The 20,222-nt window shown below is 43.5% G+C and overlaps 1 protein-coding gene across 8 annotated transcripts in view; it reads right to left on the bottom strand.

Annotated features, from left to right (window-relative positions):
* Positions 1–20,222, bottom strand: part of MARK3 (microtubule affinity regulating kinase 3) — a 107,894-nt gene that overhangs the window by 28,276 nt on the left and 59,396 nt on the right. For all 8 annotated transcript variants that reach the window (XM_074956299.1, XM_074956305.1, XM_074956297.1 and 5 more), the window contains 7 exons: positions 19,753–19,809; positions 18,626–18,862; positions 18,411–18,530; positions 16,945–17,044; positions 16,575–16,687; positions 11,096–11,249; positions 1,673–1,890 (listed from right to left, as the gene is read on the bottom strand). In XM_074956299.1, coding sequence (XP_074812400.1) covers positions 1,673–1,890; positions 11,096–11,249; positions 16,575–16,687; positions 16,945–17,044; positions 18,411–18,530; positions 18,626–18,862; positions 19,753–19,809 — 999 coding nt within the window. The remainder of the gene's footprint in view (positions 1–1,672; positions 1,891–11,095; positions 11,250–16,574; positions 16,688–16,944; positions 17,045–18,410; positions 18,531–18,625; positions 18,863–19,752; positions 19,810–20,222) is intronic.

Genomic DNA, 20,222 nt, shown 5'->3' with positions numbered 1-20,222 from the left:
CCACTGATGTCAGGATCTAGCTGGTGTAACAGAGCAAGCCAAAATACTAAAGAATGAAACACTGAGGCTATAAGCAACAGGGCTGAAAAAAAGACCAATAATACTGAGTGTGGAGCAAAAACATACTGCTGCCAAACAAAAAAAGATTACTGGAGTGAAGGCCAGTGGTAGGACAAAACCAATTTAAAGGCTCTAGCACTCTGGGACCAGGTAACCCAGAACACCAAGAAGACAAACAATTAACAGGAAGTTTAACACTGATCAGAAGAAGGAGGGTTGGGGGTGGAGAGAAGGTCAGAAAAGAATACACATAGCACTGTCAGAGCAGATGTATGAACCACAGCTGAACAGAAGGCAAGGGGAGGGGATCCTTCTTTCAGGGGGAGTTCATTGCCAGACTGTAGCTGAGAATGACTTGGCTGGAAGTTTCCAGGAACCGAAAGAAGTGCTGCTGCTGGTACACAACTAATAAGAGAGGCTGAAGGCCTTTTGCAGAGCTTCTTTTTGGCCTCAGAGGACTAAAAAGGTTTGCACTAGGGAAATTCTGCCACTTTTTATATTGCGACCATGGAATCCAAGTGCAATAGGATTGCCATGCAATGATCCTGCAATGCCCAGGATGGCATCTTTAAAGAAACATATACCATCCCAAGCTGGATAATGGCTGAAGAGATTTTGTTGATACTTTAAAAAATTCACAATGCAAGGAAGATTTCTGTGCAGAAGCTGAATGTTCCAGAAATTCTGAGTTTGTGGAAACAGACTTATTATGAAAACTGTTTTCCAACCTTAGTTATAAAGTTGGCAATCAAGCAAAATGTTCAGTTGAATGGAGACAAGCTGGACTGGGAACTGAGCTAAGGTAGATAATAGGTGCTGAAGGGAGGAATAACCTCAGCTCCCTAGTAATTTACCAGCTGAAGGATCTGGAAGTTACTGTGGGAGAGTTTCACTGAAACTAATCCGCTCATAGCACTGCAGCAGAAAGATCAGAGGATCATTTTAAGAGAACTCAAGTCCCAAAGCTGAGCACTATATTTAAGCAAAAACTAAGTTCAAATAAGTATATTTATTTATTTATTGGGGGCAGGGGAAATTTTTAAAGCTACAGCTGTTTGGTAATATGTTAATTACTGGGCAGAGGGCAGGAGTCCATGGAGTAATCTGTATTATTGCATTTTTAAAATGTGTTAAGGAATGCCTAGTGCAAAGTACAGGTGACCCTTTTTATCAATGTATCCAAAAGGATATGGGATATAAAAGTTGTGGCCGGGATCTCTTTTTTGGGAGGAGGAAATCCAAAAGAGTGGGTGGGATTTCAGAGATCATCCATGACCCATACTATCTGCTCCATAGGATAGCCTCTTAGTTCCTTTTCTTGCCTTGGATTTATTTAAAATGTACCTCTGGTTCCTACCCTAATGAACTATTTCAAAAATGGCAATAGGCAAAAGAACTAAGTTCCTGGGCAGGTGACTGAAGCAAACAGTATACAAATAAGTACATGTGATACTTACATTTGCTCCTGGGGAATGAAGTGAGATGAAGATAAAAGCATTAAAAAAATCAAATAAAGCAGAAACCAACGACAGGCCATTGGGTTGAGTGACATCCTCCTACTTTTAAAGTGTTTCATGTTCATATGCTTTAAAGAATAAATGCTTCCACTTACACTGGGGACAGCAGAACTTTTCTTACGTTCAGGAATATCAGCCTTATTTGGATTGTTAGCATTTCCAAGCATAGGGCTAGCTGGAGCAATTCCTCTTCCCCCAGCAGCACTACTGCTAGATTTCCGTGTCTGAATTCCATCTTCTTTCAGGTCACTGTCTGTAGTGCTAGTCTGGCTTCTTTTTGGATACGCCACTACTGGAGGGATAGATGGTCCAGCTAAAAAACAAAACAAAACTTTTTTTTCCCCAAATGTGGAGGTTATCAAGTTTGTTATTCATTATGCAAATACATTTATATGCACATATCTTAGAAGTCAAAATAAATGAAACAAAGGTCAGAGGAACATAAGAAGGGCCATACTGGGTCAGACTAAAGGTCCATCTAGCCTGGTATCATGTCTTCTGACAGTGGTCAATGCCTGGTGCCCAGAGGGAATGAACAGAACAGGTAATCATCAAGTGATCCATTCCCTCTTGCCCATTCTCAGCCTTCAGCAAACAGAAGATAGGGACACCATCCCTCCCCATCCTGGCTAATAGCCACTGATGGACCTATCCTCCATGAATTTATCTAGTTCTTTTTGAACGCTGTTATAGTCTTGGCCTCCACAACATCCTCTGGCAAAGAGTTCCACAGGTTGACTGTGTGTTGTGTGAAGAAATACTTCCTTTTGTCGGTTTTAAACCTGCTGCCTGTTAATTTTATTTGGTGACCTCTAGTTCTTGTGTTATGAGAAGGAGTAAACAACATTTATTTACTTTCTCCACACCAGTCAGGATTTTACACAACTCGATCATATCCCCCCTTAGTCTCCTCTTTTCCAAGCTGAAAAGTCCCACTCTTATTAATCTCCCCTCATACGGAAGCCATTCCATACCTAATTATTTTTTGTTGCCCTTTTCTGAATCTTTTCCAATTCCAATATATCTTTTTTGAGATGGGGTGACCACATCTGCACACAGTATTCAAGATGGGGGAATACCATGGATTTATATAAAGGCAATATGATATTTTCTGTCTTATTATCTGTCCCTTTCTTAATGATTCCCAATGTTCCCCTGCCAGCAGCAGGGGGCCCCTGGCTGCCAGCAGCAGTGGCTGGGCAGTTTGGGATTGCCCTGCCACCACTGGCCAGTCAGTTGCAGGGCCCCCCAATGTCACAGAGGTCACCGAAAGTCATGGATTCAGTGACTTCTGCGACAATCTTAGCCTTACTCACGTCCATTCCATTGTAGGTGTGCGCGCTCGCCACATGCACCGGTGCAGGAAGTCTTTCCCTCAGTGGTATCCATAGGGGACCAGCTCTGAAGCCCTCTGGAGCAGGTGCACATATGCACTGGTATAAGGGGTACCGCTGGCTTCCCCCACTCCCTTAGTTCCTTCTTGACAGAAATCCGGCAGAGGGGAAAGAGGGTGCGTCATGGAATGGACATAAGCAACATATCTCAAAGAACAACAGTTATGAAAGGTAACCGTCTTATCTTCAAGTGCTTGCTCATGTCCATTCCATTGTAGATGATTCCCAAGCAGTACCACTGGAGGCAGGTAGAAGTTTATGGATGTGTTGACTGCAACACAGCACTGCCAAATCCAGCATGAATCATCTCTGGCTTGCTGGGTGATGGCGTAATGCATCGTGAACGTGTGTACTGAAGACCATGTCGCGGCCCTGCAGACGTCCTGGGTAGGGACATGTGCCAGGGAGGCAGCCGAAGACACCTGAGCCCCAGTTGAGTGGGCCATCACTATCGGTGGAGGCACAGCCTGCGCCAACTTGTAACAAGTACGAATGCAGGAGGTGATCCAATTGGAAATCCTCTTAGAGGACACCGGAAGACCCTTCATCCTGTCAGCTCTCACGATGAAGAGCTGGGTCGATCTGAGGAAGGGCTTGCGGCGTTCCAGGTAGAAAGCCAGGGCGTGCCTGACAGCTAGAGTGTGCAGCTGCCTCTCCTCATTGGTTGTGTGAGGCTTTGGACAGAACACCGTGAGGAAGATATCCTGGTTGACAAAAAAGTGTGACATCACCTTTGGCAGGAATGCAGGATGGGGCCCCAGCTGGATCTTGTCCTTATAGAATAACATGTACGGGCGCTCCAAAGTGAGGGCTTTAATCTTGGAGACACATCTCGACAAGGTAATAGCTACAAGGAGTGCAACCTTCCAAGACAAGTGGGAAAGGGAACAAGAAGTCATAGGCTCAAAGGGCAGACCCGTGTGCCTGGAGAGGACCAGGTTGAGGTCCCATTGGGATACCGGGTCCCGGATTGGTGGAAAGAGTCTTTCAAGTCCTTTCAGGAACCTGATCAACGTCTCATGCAAGAACACCAAACTACCCGGGATGCGAGGTGGAAGGCAAATATGGCTGCCAGGTGCACCTTGATCAAAGAGAAGGCGAGGCCTTGGTGCTTTAAGTGAAGCAGATAATTCAGGATGGACTGCAGAGATGACTGGGTCGGGGAGATATTTTGCTCTGACGCACAGCAGGAGAAACGCTTCCACTTTGCCAGGTAAGCTGCTCTGGTGGAGGGCTTTCTGCTCTCCAGGAAAACTTGCCTGTTCCTCTGGATTCAGTCACCCAGTATCCAAGTTGTGAGCTGGTGAGAGACACCACAAACCAGATGGATGGGTCCGAGCTCCTTGACATTTATATGTAATACGAGCTCCTCTCGAGACCATAACCCCTGAGTCTGTAGTGTACTGAGATGTGCACCCTAATCTAGGTTGGACACATCTGAAATCAGGAAGACTGTGGGTCGGTTGCAGGCTCGCGAACGGCACCCCTTCCAACACCAGAATTGGGTTGGACCACCACTGCAGGGAGGTAAGTACCCATGGCAGGATCGTCATGACCATGTCCAGGTGATGCCTGATCAGGGAGTAGACGGACGCCAGCCACATCTGGAGGGGACGCAGCTTGAGTCTCACATTTCGGACAACGTACGTGCATGCTGCCATGTGCCCCAATAGTCTGAGCCAGACCCAGGCAGTGGCGAGCAGATGGGCAGTGACGCTGACAATCAGATCTGACATTGTCCTGAACCTGGCCTCTGGCAGGAATGCTCTCGCTCGGGCAGAGTAGAGTACCTCTCTGATAAACGAACAAAAATCAATGCTGATCCCGGTCCAACAGATAGTTTATCAACAGGCCCAGAGCTTGACAAGTGGCTCGCAATGTCTCAATGCTGTGCTGGACCTGAACTGGCCCTTGATGAGCCAGTCATCGAGGTAAGGGCAGATCTGGATACCCTGACCTCCGAGATAGGCCTCCACCACCGACATGCACTTCATAAACACCCTTGGTGCCATTGCTAGGCCAAAAGGGAGCACTGCGAATTGCTAGTGGACAGTCTCAACTATGAAACGTAGGATCCATCTGTGTCCGTGAAATATCGATATGGGAAAGTAAGCATCTCTCAGGTCAAGGGTGGCGTACCAGTCTCCCGGATCCAGGGAAGGAATGATGGAGGCCAAGGAGACCATGAGGAACTTCAAATTCTTGAGATGCTTGCTGAGGCTCCACAGGTCGAGGATGGGGCATAGACACACCCCCCCCTCGGCTTTTGGTGTAAAGAAATAGTGGGAGTAAAACCCTTTCCCCCGCAAATGCAGAGGGAGTTCCTCCACGGCTCCCAACCACAGAAAGCCTTGCACCTCCTGAGTGAGCAGATATTCATGAGAAGAAGGACTCCTGAAGAGGGACGAGGAGGGAGGGTGGGAAAGGGGGGATAGAAATAAACTGGAGGGTATATCTCCCTGCTACCGTGCTGAGGACCCACTGGTCCGATGTTAGAGAGGTCCAGGTTGGGACGAAGGGGGACAAATGGTTGGGAAATGACTGGGGTGCTGGATCCAGGACACAGGCTGGAAGGCGCACGACACAGGCTCGAGCGCACCCTCAAAATGCCTGCTTGTTACCCAGTTGGTTATGGGTAGAGCTCGAGTGAGCTAAGGTGGCCAGCCTATGACCTTGCCAGCGTTTATAGCCCCAAGAAGGGCTCTGATTGAGGTTGGCTCCTGAACTTGTGGGGCTGTTGCAGCTTAAACTGCTTCCTTCACAGCGCCGGCATGTAAAGGCCCAGGGAGCACAAGATAGCCCAAGAATCTTTCAGGCCATTTAATTTACTGTCTGTCTCTTCCAAAAAGAGTGCAAGGCCATTGAATGGGAAGTCCTCGATGGATTGCTGAACCTCCATCGACAGGCCCGACGACTGCAACCAGGATGCACACTGCAGAGAAATGGCCGAAGCCATGGTCCAGGCCGCAGAATCTGCCGCATATGAGGCCGCTTGGAGGGTTGCCCTGGTCAAAGCGCTGCATCAATGATAGCCAGGAATTCCTTCTTGGGCTCCTCTGGCAGCAAATCCACAAACTCTGCCATCGGCTGCCAAATATTAAAATCATAACAGCCAAGTAAGGCCTGATAGTTGGCCACTCTCAGCTAGAGGATGGACACAGAATAAATCTTTCTCCCCAAGAGATCAAACCTCTTTGCCTCCTTTTTCTTAGAAGTTGATCTGAGTTGGCTCTGTCTATCACGCCCATTGGCTGCCAACACAACCAGTGAGCTTGGGGGCAGGGTGCGTATAAAGATACTCATATCCCTTAGCGGGGATGTAGTATTTTCTTTCTGCCCACTTGGAGATGGAGGGCAGGGAGGAGGGTGTCTGCCACAAGGCCTTAGTAATTTTAACCACTCCCTCATGCACCAGCAATGCCACCTTGGAGGGGGCTGCTGAACTTAGCACATCGAAAAGGGAGCCCAAGGCCTCCGCCAGTTCCTCGGTTTCCAGCCCCAGGTTTGATGCGACCCTCTTCAAAAGCTCCTGGTGGGCCCTGGCATCATCCTGGGGGATCGTGTGAGAGGACCCCACTATCGCCTCATTGGGCAAAGATGATGATGAGGCAGGCACAGGTGGATCTGCCAACTCCACCACTTCTGCTAGGGGAGCCTCGTCTGAGGCTGGCTGACCATGGGGAGCTGCTCTGACTCTGCGTCCAAGTCAGGGGGTGGGTGGGAGACTGTCACTGACTGTCTATCAGATGCCCGAGACTAACCTATGCCCTTGCGATGAGTGGGGAAACCCCCAAGGGTTCCATAGTTCCCAGGGGGCTGGCCACTGGCAGCCAAGAGGGGAATGCTGATGGCCCCAGTGAGTGGCCTTGGGCTGCAGGCAGGTTCTCCTCCTAAGTGTCCAAACCTGAGGAGGGAGAGACTTATCTGAGGGATCAGAACGGTACTGAGGCTGCCTGTGTACCCCAATCTCGTTGGCTCTGCCCATGGACCTCCACTGGGGACCTGTACGGGGGTGATGGGTCTCGGTGCTGTGACCCCAGTGACCAGCGTCTGCATTTGGTGATGGTATCGCAGCAATAGATGCCTCGTGCTTAGAGAGCAGTGCCGCTCCATATACCGTGAGCTGGAACGGAAGTGAGAAGACTGATGTCTCGGAGACCGCCAGTGTGCCCATGGTGATCCATACCAGGCCAGCAATCCGGTGACATGGCTCCAGGGACTGGCGCCATGGGCTGGGAGAGTGGGTTGGATGCTCCCGGAACCAGGGACAGGTGCCACGCTTCTGTAGGTCTGTGCCAGACTGCTGGCAATTGACACCTAGAGCCTGAGGAACACTGCCTAGAGTCTGGGGACCGACACTGGGAACTCTGGCAGGCAAGCCAACCTGTGTCCAAGGGCTGGTGGCGCTGTTCAGGTGACCGCTGGCAGGGCACTCCCTGAGGTGGGGAGCAGTGCCATACTGATGGAGACCACTGGAAGGATCCCAGGGCAGGTTTACCCCTCGAACAATGCACCTCAGTGGCCAGGTGGGCGGCACAGGAAGGGACAGTATGTCCATAGCAGCCTGAAAGGCCTCCAGCATGGATGGCACCGCCAGGTGTCGAGTGCCTCTGCTGCTTCCCGGGGTGGTGGGTGGGTTTTGAAGCGGCCTTGACAGCTCAACAGGAGTCAGAGCCCGGCCACCATCCAGAGGGGAAGAGCTACCCCGCATGGGTCTTCGCTCTCCGGCTCTCTCCTTCCCTTTATAGGACCGTAGGAAAACATCCCCTCCCGGCTTTTCTTTGCTTTTTAGCCGGTACCGGGGATGGGGATCAGCGCCAGTCAGAATTCAGTGCTGGCAGCGCACTCTGCACTGAGGCCACTGTGCTTGGAGCAGAGTCCGATCTCGTCGACTCTGAGGCTAGTGTGGGGGCCGACTCCATAAGGATCGCTCAGAGACAAATGTCCTGCTCCTTCCTGGTTCATGGCCTGAAGCTCTTGCAAATGCAAGACTTGTTGCTCATGTGGGTTTCCCCTAAACACTTCAGACAGCTTCTATGGGGATCACTGACTGGCATAGGTTTGTGCAACAGTCACAAGGTTTGAAGCCCGGAGCATGCCTCGTCCCTAGGCTAAGTCCCATATGGGACTAACTATTTCTAACTTAACACTAAGGGAACTATTAACTGTACAACTTTAAACAACTATATACAACAAATTCACTATTAGACACAGTAGAGATAGGAAAGTGTGCCGAAGCAAGGAGATGTTCTAGCACTGTCATTGACGGTAAAAAGGAACCGAGAGGGGGGGAGCGGGCGGTGCCCCTTATACCAGCGCATATGCGTGCCACTTCGGAGGGTGCCAAAGCCAGTCCCCTACGGATAACACTGAAGGAAAAACTTCCGGCTCCAGTACATGTGGTGAGCACACACACAGACAATGGAATGGACATGAGCAAGAACTTTTCCAAACTTCTGAATATTAACAACCTCTGCCTTTTAAAAAATGTGTAAAAAACTTGAGTTGCTCAAAAACAAAGTCAATTTTTAAAATGTTAATAAGTTGGAGATTTAAGCTAACTCTTAAAGCTCCCTTTAGCACAATTTTCCACCAAAGATACAGAATTTGTATACATTTTCTCTGGTAAGGACAGATGGGTGGTGAATATAAAACTATTTAAATTCTTTACTTGGAGATGTTAGGTAGAAGATAGATGTTGGATAGAAGGCTGGCTATATTGTTGGGCTCAACGGGTAAGTGATCAATGGCTCCATGTCTAGTTGGCAGCCGGTATCAAGTGGAGTGCCCCAAAGGTTGGTCCTCGGGCCGGTTTTGTTCAATATCTTCATAAATGATCTGGAGGATGGTGTGGATTGCACCCTCAGCAAATTTGCAGATGACACTAAACTGGGAGGAGAGGTAGATACGCTGGAGGGTAGGGATAGGATACAGAGGGCCCTAGACAAACTGGAGGATTGGGCCAAAAGAAATCTGATGAGGTTCAACAAGGACAAGTGCAGAGTCCTGCACTTAGGACGGAAGAACCCCATGCACCGCTACAGACTAGGGATGGAATGGCTTGGCAGCAGTTCTGCAGAAAAGGACCTAGGGGTTACAGTGGACGAGAAGCTGGATATGAGTCAACAGTGTGCCCTTGTTGCCAAGAAGGCCAATGGCATTTTGGGATGTATAAGTAGGGGCATTGCCAGCAGATCGAGGGACGTGATCCTTCCCCTCTATTCGACATTGGTGAGGCCTCATCTGGAGTACTGTGTCCAGTTTTGGGCCCCACACTACAAGAAGGATGTGGAAAAATTGGAAAGCGTCCAGCGGAGGGCAACAAAAATGATTAGGGGACTGGAACACATGACTTATGAGGAGAGGCTGAGGGAACTGGGGATGTTTAGTCTACGGAAGAGAAGAATGAGGGGGGATTTGATAGCTGCTTTCAACTACCTGAAAGGGGGTTCCAAAGAGGATGGCTCTAGACTGTTCTCAGTGGTAGCAGATGACAGAACAAGGAGTAATGGTCTCAAGTTGCAGTGGGGGAGATTTAGGTTGGATATTAGGAAAAAATTTTTCACTAGGAGGGTGGTGAAACACTGGAATGCGTTACCTAGGGAGGTGGTGGAATCTCCTTCCTTAGAAGTTTTTAAGGTCAGGCTTGACAAAGCCCTGGCTGGGATGATTTAATTGGGGATCGGTCCTGCTTTGAGCAGGGGGTTGGATTAGATGACCTCCTGAGGTCCCTTCCAACCCTGATATTCTATGATTCTATGTTCCTCAGATTTTAATGTAAGAAACATCTGGCATTAGACACTCTGAAAGGTCCCCTTAAGGCTCTTACCTTGTTTTGCTTGGCTCCAGAAGTTCAACATTTGAACACTGCCTATTGTACTTTTCTAGTAATTTCTCTTTTACTTTAAGTGTTGAGCCATATATTTGGCTGTGCTTTATTCCCTTTCTCGCCACTGGCACAATAGGTTGGAAAGCTAGTCTAAACCCAGTTAGGGATTTCCTTTGAGCAAGGGATCTCCGATTGCATAAAGTTGTCATGGCAGGTTCAATGGGCATTCCAGAACCCAGCCAGACCAAGCTAAATTCCAGCAACTCTGAGATGGTGGAATGGCACCTGGGGGCAATTATTGCTGGCACACAACCCACCCTAATTTGTGCTGTAGGCCCCCCACATGCCTGCGGAATTGGGGAAGAATGGCAGAAAGCTGTTCTGGTACACGTGAAGATCAGGCAAAATGTCCAACAGCCCAACTATTTGTACAAATCCTTTCCCAGCTATTAAAATGTAAGAAGTTGAGATGTGGATGTTATATTTTGAAAGTCAGACTTCCCTTTCTCTCCTGACACACTTTAATGGGGATAAAAATCAAGTCAAAACCATTCAAGTGTTTTGGTTTCTCTCTTCAAACAAAAATAACCAAACTGATTCTACAGATTAGAAAATTTAACAAAAAAGACAACGTAATCCGAGAAGACACAGGGACAGGAAAGCAACCTCTCCTGCCTGCAAATAACCACTGTAGTATATTCTGGTCAAAAGGAGATTCCCTTTGTAAGGCAGTGTATAGGCAGGAAGATTTAGAAGATATTTAGTAAACTCTGTGTGACTGTTCTGCATACCCATGAGGCAGAAAAATTCTAAATTTGGCTGTAGTCACTGGTACTCTTTAAAAACTGGACCTTTGCAGGGCATTCAAGTGACAGCCCCCACAGGAAACAGGAAGAAATAGTGGGGGACAGACAGTTTTCCAAGTTCTTTTAGATAAAGGCTGACCTATTAGTGCCAAAAAGAAACAAAAGCTGTATGGCCATAATGGAAGTGGGGGATGGTGATGCTGTTTAACTTGTGTAGCAAGACTTTCCTAGGATGGTCCCACAAGCAAGAGAAAATATTGCCATGATAATAGAATAAGCTGGTTCACTCAGTACACCTTAAGACCTCTTCAGAGAGATCTTCTAAAGTATACATAAGAATACCTGATCATTGTAAAACAATGAATTAGTCACTATGTTGTAACTGACCAGACCATAAGCAAGTTGGTCCCTTTTAAAAGGTGGAGGCTGTAAGGAAATACTGAATATTTTATAGTAGATGTGTGTCATCACACAAACAGGGTCACTCACCATGATCACTGTACCGTCGCTGTTTTTGGCTGGAAGATATGCTTCTCTGCACTTTGTGATGAGGCGATTGTCCAGTGCTGTTGTTGAGATCACTACTTGGCCTAACTTTAGCAAGGGAAAGATTGCTGCTGGAGCTTGAATCACTAGCATCCAACTAAGAGAAAATTTAAAAATGAGGTTTAATCAAAATGAATTTAACAATGTTCAGAGATTCTGACTGTATTCTTAAGTAAGCAAAATTTCAAAAGTTTCTCACTCTAAAATGTTCCTTAAAAGTGCACTAGTCAGATCCAGTTCTGTGCCTAAAGGACCAGTAAAAATATGAATAGTGCTCTATTCATTTTTCACTCAACTGGTGGTAAATAAGTAACCAAATCTGTACAAAGCTACATTAGCTATACAAAACATTGCATACTTTGAGTTACTTCTGAAATGTTAGGAGCATTTATGAAAAAGTTATTTTGCTAAGAAACAGATCTAACCCCTTCCTTATGGGATAAGGTTAGGGAGAGATGAGGGTGTTTGCTTCTGAACAGTTTGCTTCCGTTTATACGGACATTAGAATGTAGTCCCTGCCCCAAAGTGAGTACAGAGTGCCTACTACACTTTTGGTGTTACAATACAAAAATAGATAATTTTAAAAATACGTTAAAATGCTTAAGCAATATTTGAAGGTGTTTTTTGTTTAAAAGGTAACCAGAATATGATAGGCTACAGTGCTGAAGTCAAAATATGATGTTTTAGCCCACAATAAAGTTATTGTTAAGGTCCTACTTGAATCATGGGATGATTGTCAAGTAATTGCAGCTGAGAGTTGCAGATTAGACATGGAAAATTGCAGAAACGTAATAATGGACCTTTATTAATTGTGGTAATTTGGAAAAGCCAGAGAAGACCTATATGTTTAAGAAAAATTTGCTAGAATATAAACATTCCAGTATTATGTTATGCCTGCTATATTTTTTTTGATAACCAGACATTTTGTGCAACTACGTGTGGGGCTGACAGTGGGAGCCTTGGCCATCAGTGGCTGATGGCTAGGGCTCCTGCTGTCAGACTCAGCCAACTGGCGGCTGGGGCTTCTGCTGGCAGCCCCAGACGGCTGACAAAATTGCAGTGGAAGCCTAATATTGCTGAGATCTGCAAGTTCCACACTATCACAAATTAGGTAGAGTCTTAGTTATTATCTTTCAGCCAGGAAGCTCTCAAGTTATTATACTGCCATGCACTCACCCTCGCTCTAGCTGCCAACTGCCCTGACATCTCTTCATATATGATTCTCACATTACCCCAACCAGTCTTCGTATCTCCTTACCCTTTTTGGAAAAAGGAGACCCCACACTCTCCTCCCATTACAGCGTTATATTAAGAGACTAATTACGTTGTTTTAAATTTCTGGGGCTAGGTGGGGTGAGACAGGGTGGGAAGAAGATCAGATGTAGAGTCTGCCATGTTTTGGTAGGCATTCTAAAGACAATAGCCTGTGTAGGCAGATTTGTATCCTCAGGAGTTCTGTTAATCTATATAATAAGATTTCAGGATTTTCACTGACAACTGGAATGTGCGTTGAGTAAGCGTGAAGCAATGAAAACAGCTACAAGGATAGCTGAGAGCTCTTTCTGTTCAGAATATCAACAGGTTCAATCATCACTGAGATCTGAGCTTTATTATAGTCCAATTTTTAAGTTCTCACCCATTTGGACTTTACTAATTATTAGGGCTGTTGATTAATCGCAGTTAACTCATGTGATTAACTCAAAAAAATTAATCATGATTAAAAAAATTAATCACTATTAATACACTTATACAATAGAATACTAATTGAAATTTATTAAATATTTTTGATGTTTTTCTACATTTTCAAGTATATTGATTTCTATTACAGCATAGAATACAAAGTGTACAGTGATCATTTTATATTATTTTTCATTACAAATATCTGCATTGTAAAAATAAAAGAAATAGTATTTTTCAAGTCACCTCATACAAGTACTGTAGTGCAATCTCTTTATCATGAAAGTATAACTTAAAAATGTAGATTTTTTTGTTACATAACTGCACTCAAAAACAAAACAATGTAAAACTTTAGAGCCTACAAGTCCACCCAGCCCTGCTTCTTGTTCAGCCAATCGCTAAGACAAACAAGTTTGTTTACATTTACAGGAGGTACTGCTCCCCGCTTCTTATTTACGTCATCACATGAAAGTGAGAACAGGTGTTCGCATGGCACTTTTGTAGCCAGTTTTGCAAGGTATTTACGTGCCAGATATGCTAAACATTCATATGCCCCTTCATGCTTCAGCCACCATTCCAGAGGACATGCTTCCATACTGATGATGCTCGTTAAAAAAATAATGCATTAATTAAATTTGTGACTGAACTCCTTGGGGGAGAACTGTGTCTCCTGTTCTGTTTTACCCACATTCTGCCAGATATTTCATGTTACAGCAGTCTCAGATGATGACCCAGCACTTTTGTTTTAAGAACACTTTCACAGCAGATTTGACAAAACGCAAGGAAGGTACCAATGTGAGATTTTTAAGAACAGCTACAGCACTCGACCCAAGGTTTAAGAATCTGAAGTGCCATCCAAAATCTGAGAGGTACGAGGTGTGGAGCACGCTTTCAGAAGTCTTAAAAGAGCAACACTCAGATGTGGAAACTACTGAACCACCAAAAAAAAAAATCAACCTTCTGCTGGTGGCATCTGACTCAGATGATGAAAATGAACATGCGTTGGTCCGTTCTGCTTTGGATAGTTATCGAGCAGAACCCATCAACATGGACACATGTCCTCTGGACTGGTGGTTGAAGCATGAAGAGACATATGAATCGTTAGCACATCTATGTCTTGCAATGCCAGCTACAACCGTGCCATGTGAACACCGGTTCTCACTTTCAGGTGAAATTATAAACAAGAAGCGGGCAGCATTGTCTCCTGCAAATTGTAACCAAACTTGTTTGTCTAAGCGATTGGCTGAAGTAGGACCGAGTGGACTTGTAGGCTCTAAAGTTATACATATTTTTATTTTTGAATGCAGTTTTTTTGGTACATAATTCTACATTTGTAAGTTCAACTTCCATAATAAAGAGATCGCACTACAGTACTTGTATTAGGTGAATCGAAAAATATCTTTTGTTTTTTACAGTGCAAATATTTGTAATAAAAAATATAAAGTGAGCACCGTACACTTTGTATTCAGTGTTGTAATTTAAATCAATATATTTGAAAGTGTAGAAAACATCAAAAAATATTTAAATGTTATTTTATTATTGTTTAACAGCGTGATTAATCACGCAATTAAAAAGATTAATATTTTTAATTGCTTGACAGCCCTACTAATTATACCTGTGCAAAACCAAGGCATTTATCTATGCCATGCCAAGAGTCCTAGACCACTGCGATAAGAGGTAATTCAACCAATCACTACCCTTACTCTACACTGGATGCATGAAGGAGATGGCACATATGAAGGATTATTTGGCCCAACTGCCACACCCGTGCAACAGCAATGGGCTTTTGGCTACTAGTGACAAACAAATGACTCTGCAAATCGGAACGCAACTGGAACATAAGGAACAGCAGAATTGGGATTGTGTGTATATTCCTAGGTCAGCAACTATTCCTTCACTCTGGGAATCTATTTTTGGTATAATTTTAATCAGGACTGCTGATGCCATGAGGCACCACATTAAATAATGTTTTGAGAAAAATGCATCTACATTAAAGTTAACAATGACTTAACACAGCTAAGCAGTGTAGTAATGCTCTTTTGTTGGATTCCAGTCACAAGTGTTCACAAAATCTATTTGCTAAATCAAGGGAAATGAATTTGATATGCTAAGTTGGGTTTAGCTATCTTCTTTTTCTCTTAATTTCTTCCATTTTATTACTCTTCTACCACATGGATTCCCTGCAGATTTGGTTCTGTTGCCCCATGCACATTCTGCCCTGCTTCCTTCCCCCTTGGAATACTCCCTAATCACTTGTTCTCAACCTGACTCCAGTGAACATACTGCCCAATTTCCTTCTTTTCCAATTGGCAGCTCTTGGTCCCCCTCTGATTGACAGCTCCCAGTAGTGTCTGTCTAGTCCAATCCTGCTGTTAGCCCACATCCCTGAGTGCAGTATGTGTGTCTTCTGAGTCCTAGCAGAAGCCCCAGCAGAGGGGTGTGTGTGTGTGTGGGGGGGGTAACCCCACAACCAGGGACAAAGGAGTTAAAGAGATGCTGTCAGGAGTCCAGTCCTGAAAAGACCAGTTAGTCTTTTGACCACTTGTCTGACTTTCGTATTGGCATGTTCTTACTAAAGTTTTATGAGAGGATGGCATCAATACAAGGGAAGACTGCATAGAAGCACTGGGTTCGATGCCTGACTGCGTTCCAGAGCATACCTTTTCGGGCATGCTGCTACCCTTTTCAACTGAGGCTCAAGAGGATTTGTGGCTCCTGAAAAAGGACCTGGTGATGGAGACCTATATCTCTTCCCTGTGTGAACTCTGTTCTTTCCTTCCCTATCCCTTGAGATTTTCATCAGATCCTTAGAGGCAGCTATTTCAACTCTATAAGTAGAGGACCCAACAAGAGCCCTTTTAGATGAGTGCTCAGAAATTTCTGCTGCCCCAGCTATCTCAGGGTTTCGAGAGGAATGTTTTAACCTCTCCAGCAGGACCACTTTCAGGCAAGCCTCCCCAGATCTTTGGTTTCTCTTAAAAAATAATTTACAGATGACATTTCTCTGTTATCTGCCTCTCACCCAGACACAGTAAGCATCTGGTATACCCATCATTTAGAGGTATTACTATCTCACATGAAGGGCAATTCCTAAAGCCTGAAGACTTGTGTTCTGTCATTATGACCAATCATATAACCAGGACAGATGCTCAGGCAAAATAAAATTCCTTCTTGATGAAGAAGAAAGGAAATGCCATCAAAAAATTATACACTGATCACCAGCTATTAAGTATCTATTTACAAAACAATGGGTAAATGACACACAGTGAGGGAAGAGGCTCTCACACTGCAAGACACGGGGTGGTGAACTGAGGGGAAGTTGGGATCACCGCACATTTTATGCCTTTGGCTAGAGGTACGAGGAAACTCACTCTGCACACAGGGCCTGAACGGACACTGCAGGGTAAAAGAATGCAAACAGGATTGTACTGAGTGCGTGCACATCAACAGTGAAATATATACAGACAAGCACTTGAAGAATTGAGGGACAATGGGGCCTGCTCTGTCCTTTATGCCCTTTGGTAGGGGGACATGCAAGGATATTTAGGACATAGGTGAAGCCACAACAGACATTACTGGCCAAAAAAATTTGATCCTGTCCACATGGTGGACCATGCACCCAATAGTGGAATTCATGTAAACAATTTCTCAAAGAGGAAACATAACTTTCACTTGAATTGCTCTGCATAGTTTTTCTGCATTTAACATCAGAATATTTTTAACTTTTTTCCTGTTCTATACTCACCTCTGATGATTTTCTCCCTAACAATAAGTATGTAGCTGTAATTTCATCATACTTCATTTTACTAAGGGATTCTTGAATTTCTTCTTGAGAGTATCCCATTCCAACCATAATATCTGAAAGAAGGAAGGAGTTTGTAAGTCACAATATGCTTTAATAGATACACTGATTGTTTCCATATTCAAAAAAACCTATTTCTAACAATGGAACAAAACATCTAAATGTGGGAACAATGTCTATTAGATACTACTAATAAAGTTGTTTTTCAAATACCTAAATATACATATTAAGCACAGATCAGATCTGACTATACAGTACATGAACTCATAACACTGCAAGTTAAATGCAGACATACTGGAAAACACTGAATTACCTATTCTCTTCTGGTCTGAGATGTCTAGCTCTGGTTCAACAAAAGGTTTTAGCTCATCATCTTCATGCCCTGCATTGATCCACCGGTCCTTCATGATTTGCTACAAAGATAGGTTGCTTAGTAGTGTAAGATATTTACTTGTAAACGAAACAAGACACTGAAAGGTCAAAGTCCCATCTATCAAAAATGTATAGCACTGAAGAACTGAAAACAAGCAAATCCAGACTTGGGTTTAAAGAGGTATGTCCCTTGTTTCCTCTTCTAATTCTACCCACCATTCTTTTCCAGAAAGCTCCAAATAATTCCTAACTCATATTTGAAACTAGCCAGCCTTATTGCCAGTCCCCTTCCCTCTCCTCCCTGGAGTTGTGCTCCTAGACAGACTACTTCCCATCAGCTGTATTCCAGCATAAAGGTCAAAGTTAAGTACTAGTAGTGGAGAGATTGGTTGCAGTGAGAGCACAGGGAGGAGAGTAGTTAAAGACTTCTTCCAGACAAGAATCTGTATGCAGGAAACCATCCTAATCCAGGAAATCTTCACTGGATTTTGTACACTAATGCCCTCTTTCAGCCACAAAACCTCTTGCAGACTTCACCATTTTAAATATTACTCACTTGGGAACTAGACAGTTCTCAAGGAGTTAAATTAAAGCATAAAGTATTGATCAAGAATACAAAAGAAAAAGAGGAGCAGACAAAAGAAAGCACTTGTTTAAAAGTATTATGGTTAAGAAAATCCAAACTGAGATTTTAACCTTCTCTAATGTTGCACTATTTAGGAAGTCACAGATATTACTGTACTCCAACAGTCTTTCATAGGAATGTACTAAAATGCAAGCCATGCCTAGCCATAGTGCCCTACTTTTGAAGGCAGTAATCAGTAACTCCTCCTCATGTGATTACTCTATACATCTTCAAGATACCTTACTGTAGAATACTACGGTACATTTTGAAAGTCCAAAACTACAGTTTACAATAGTGATACTATTGTGCTTTGGGTTATCAGCTTTTAAGGAAACAAAGAAAAAAATCAAGTTTTCAAAGATGTGCGCTCTTAAGTGACTTCCCAATGTAGGCATGAAAACAACTGATGTGTATTCAAATTAGGGTTGCATGCACGAAACCCCAATTTCTTCACGCATTATGGATTTGCCCACTTAATCCCAGGTGCATGCTCAGAGTACACATGTAAGCAGGCAACCATCTAAGAGTTTGCGTTGGATTGCATACGCACAGAAAAAAAAACTTTCTTCACTGCACTGAGAAACTGACTTGAGGGAACAGGTGCAACTTTGCCATATTTGTGCCCAAAACTCACACTAGAACTCTTAAGGCAGCAAATATCATTTGAAGTTAAATACCTGCTAATGGGGGAGGGGAATACCAAGTATTAGTGGTACAAATGAAGCTTGGTAAATCACCTTTAATTACTATTTTGTCTGAAAGTATTTTACTCATGCTATTACCTCTAGAGTGCCTCTTTTAGTTGGGTTTAGCACCAGAAAACGTTTGAGGAGGTTTTCACAGTCTGTTGACATGTAGAAAGGGATCCTGTATTTTCCCCTTAGTACTCTTTCTCTCAGTTCCTTGGGAGAAAGGAAGAGAATTATAAAAAGTCAGAGGCATAGTTTAAAATACTGTTGTTGAATTATTACAACAGCTAGTAGAGTAAGTAATATACCTTTAAGTTCTGTCCATCAAAAGGAAGAGATCCACTAACAAGAGTGTAAAGAATAACACCTAAACTCCAAACATCTACTTCAGGTCCATCATATTTCTTGCCTTGGAAGAGCTCTGGAGCAGCATATGGTGGGCTGCCACAAAATGTATCCAGTTTATTTCCAACTGTAAACTCATTGCTAAAACCAAAGTCTGCTATTTTAATGTTCATATCTGCATCTAGCAATAGATTTTCAGCCTGGGAGGAAGAAAAGAAAAATACTGTGTTGTGTAAATTTCAGATTTTTCTACAAAAGCTATTGTTCAATTTTTTATTCATTCTTAAAGGAAAAAGCCAAAAAAATGTACTAAAATTGCTTTTTTATTGAAAATAATAAAACATCTTAACAAAATTAGTAATTTTCATATTTATTTTAAAATCTCACCAGATTTATGGCACCTGTTACACTAAATAAAGCCAGTCACATGTATCATCCCTTTGGTTACTTCATGGAAAACTATTTGGTATTTCTGTAACTTTAATGTTTCCATGTAAAAAGATGAAAATGAAACTGCATCTCTCTTAAAACCTACACTTTTATCTGGTAAATGCTTACAAAAGTTTGTAGTACATAAAATCTCTACTATAAAGTGAAGATAAAATTTATGAAATGTGCCACATTTTGGTTGCAAGTAATAGCAACCTATAGTTATAGTATAAGGAATGGAGCAAGCTCTCTCATAATGCCACACCAACTCGTGCCAAACCTAAGAGAAGCCACCCCATCCATGATGGTGGGTTTTTTTGTGTTGTCTACTAATATCGGCAACAAGAATCACCAAGGATTTTCACATCTGCTATCCAACTGTAATGTTTTTTATTACCACCAAACTGAGCAAGATTTCAATTAGTGACCAAGAGGTCAGAGGCTCCACTTCTCATATGCCATCCAAATCCTTACATTAAGATGTCTCTCATCTCCTCCACCCCCAATTTTTTTAAAAAAAGAAATAGCTCCATATTTAATATATTTTAATAGCATTTAAAACATCCTGTAAGCCATAGAAAAGATTTAAAACTCTAAATCTTATAGGCACAAAGAACGAAACTATTGCACACAAACTTTGGTCGGGGTTTTTTCTACTCACCTTGAGATCTCTATGAACAATATGTTTTTGATGGCAGTACTGCACTGCAGATACTATCTGGATAGAAAACAGGCCCAATTATATAAGTGACACCTCAAAGAAACAGATGTGTAATCAGAAATTTCAATATTAGTTCTTAAAATTGACAAGTTTTTATGCATTCAAAGCCATACAACCAACCACCACAATGGTCACCATATTCAGAGTAAAGTTAATAAAAGTATAATTAAAAATAAACTTATTATTCAACATACTGACTTCTGTTACACTTTGGAAAGGACTTCATTGTGTCTGCATGGCTGATTATCGAAGGAGGGCAGGCTCACCTTTTATTAAGGTCACGGAAAGGTTTTCATTTCATGTCTTTACTCATTCACAACTTTCTGAAATGTTCACTATTGGACTGAAATTTTTCAGTCTCTGCCTGAAGATTTTTTTTTTTTTTTTTTAAAGATACTTTGGGGGGAAAC

The sequence above is a fragment of the Natator depressus genome, chromosome 6 (assembly GCF_965152275.1).
Source record: "Natator depressus isolate rNatDep1 chromosome 6, rNatDep2.hap1, whole genome shotgun sequence".
In the NCBI taxonomy this organism is placed as follows: Eukaryota; Metazoa; Chordata; order Testudines; family Cheloniidae; genus Natator; species Natator depressus.
This window is presented reverse-complemented; position numbering and strand designations above follow the sequence as displayed.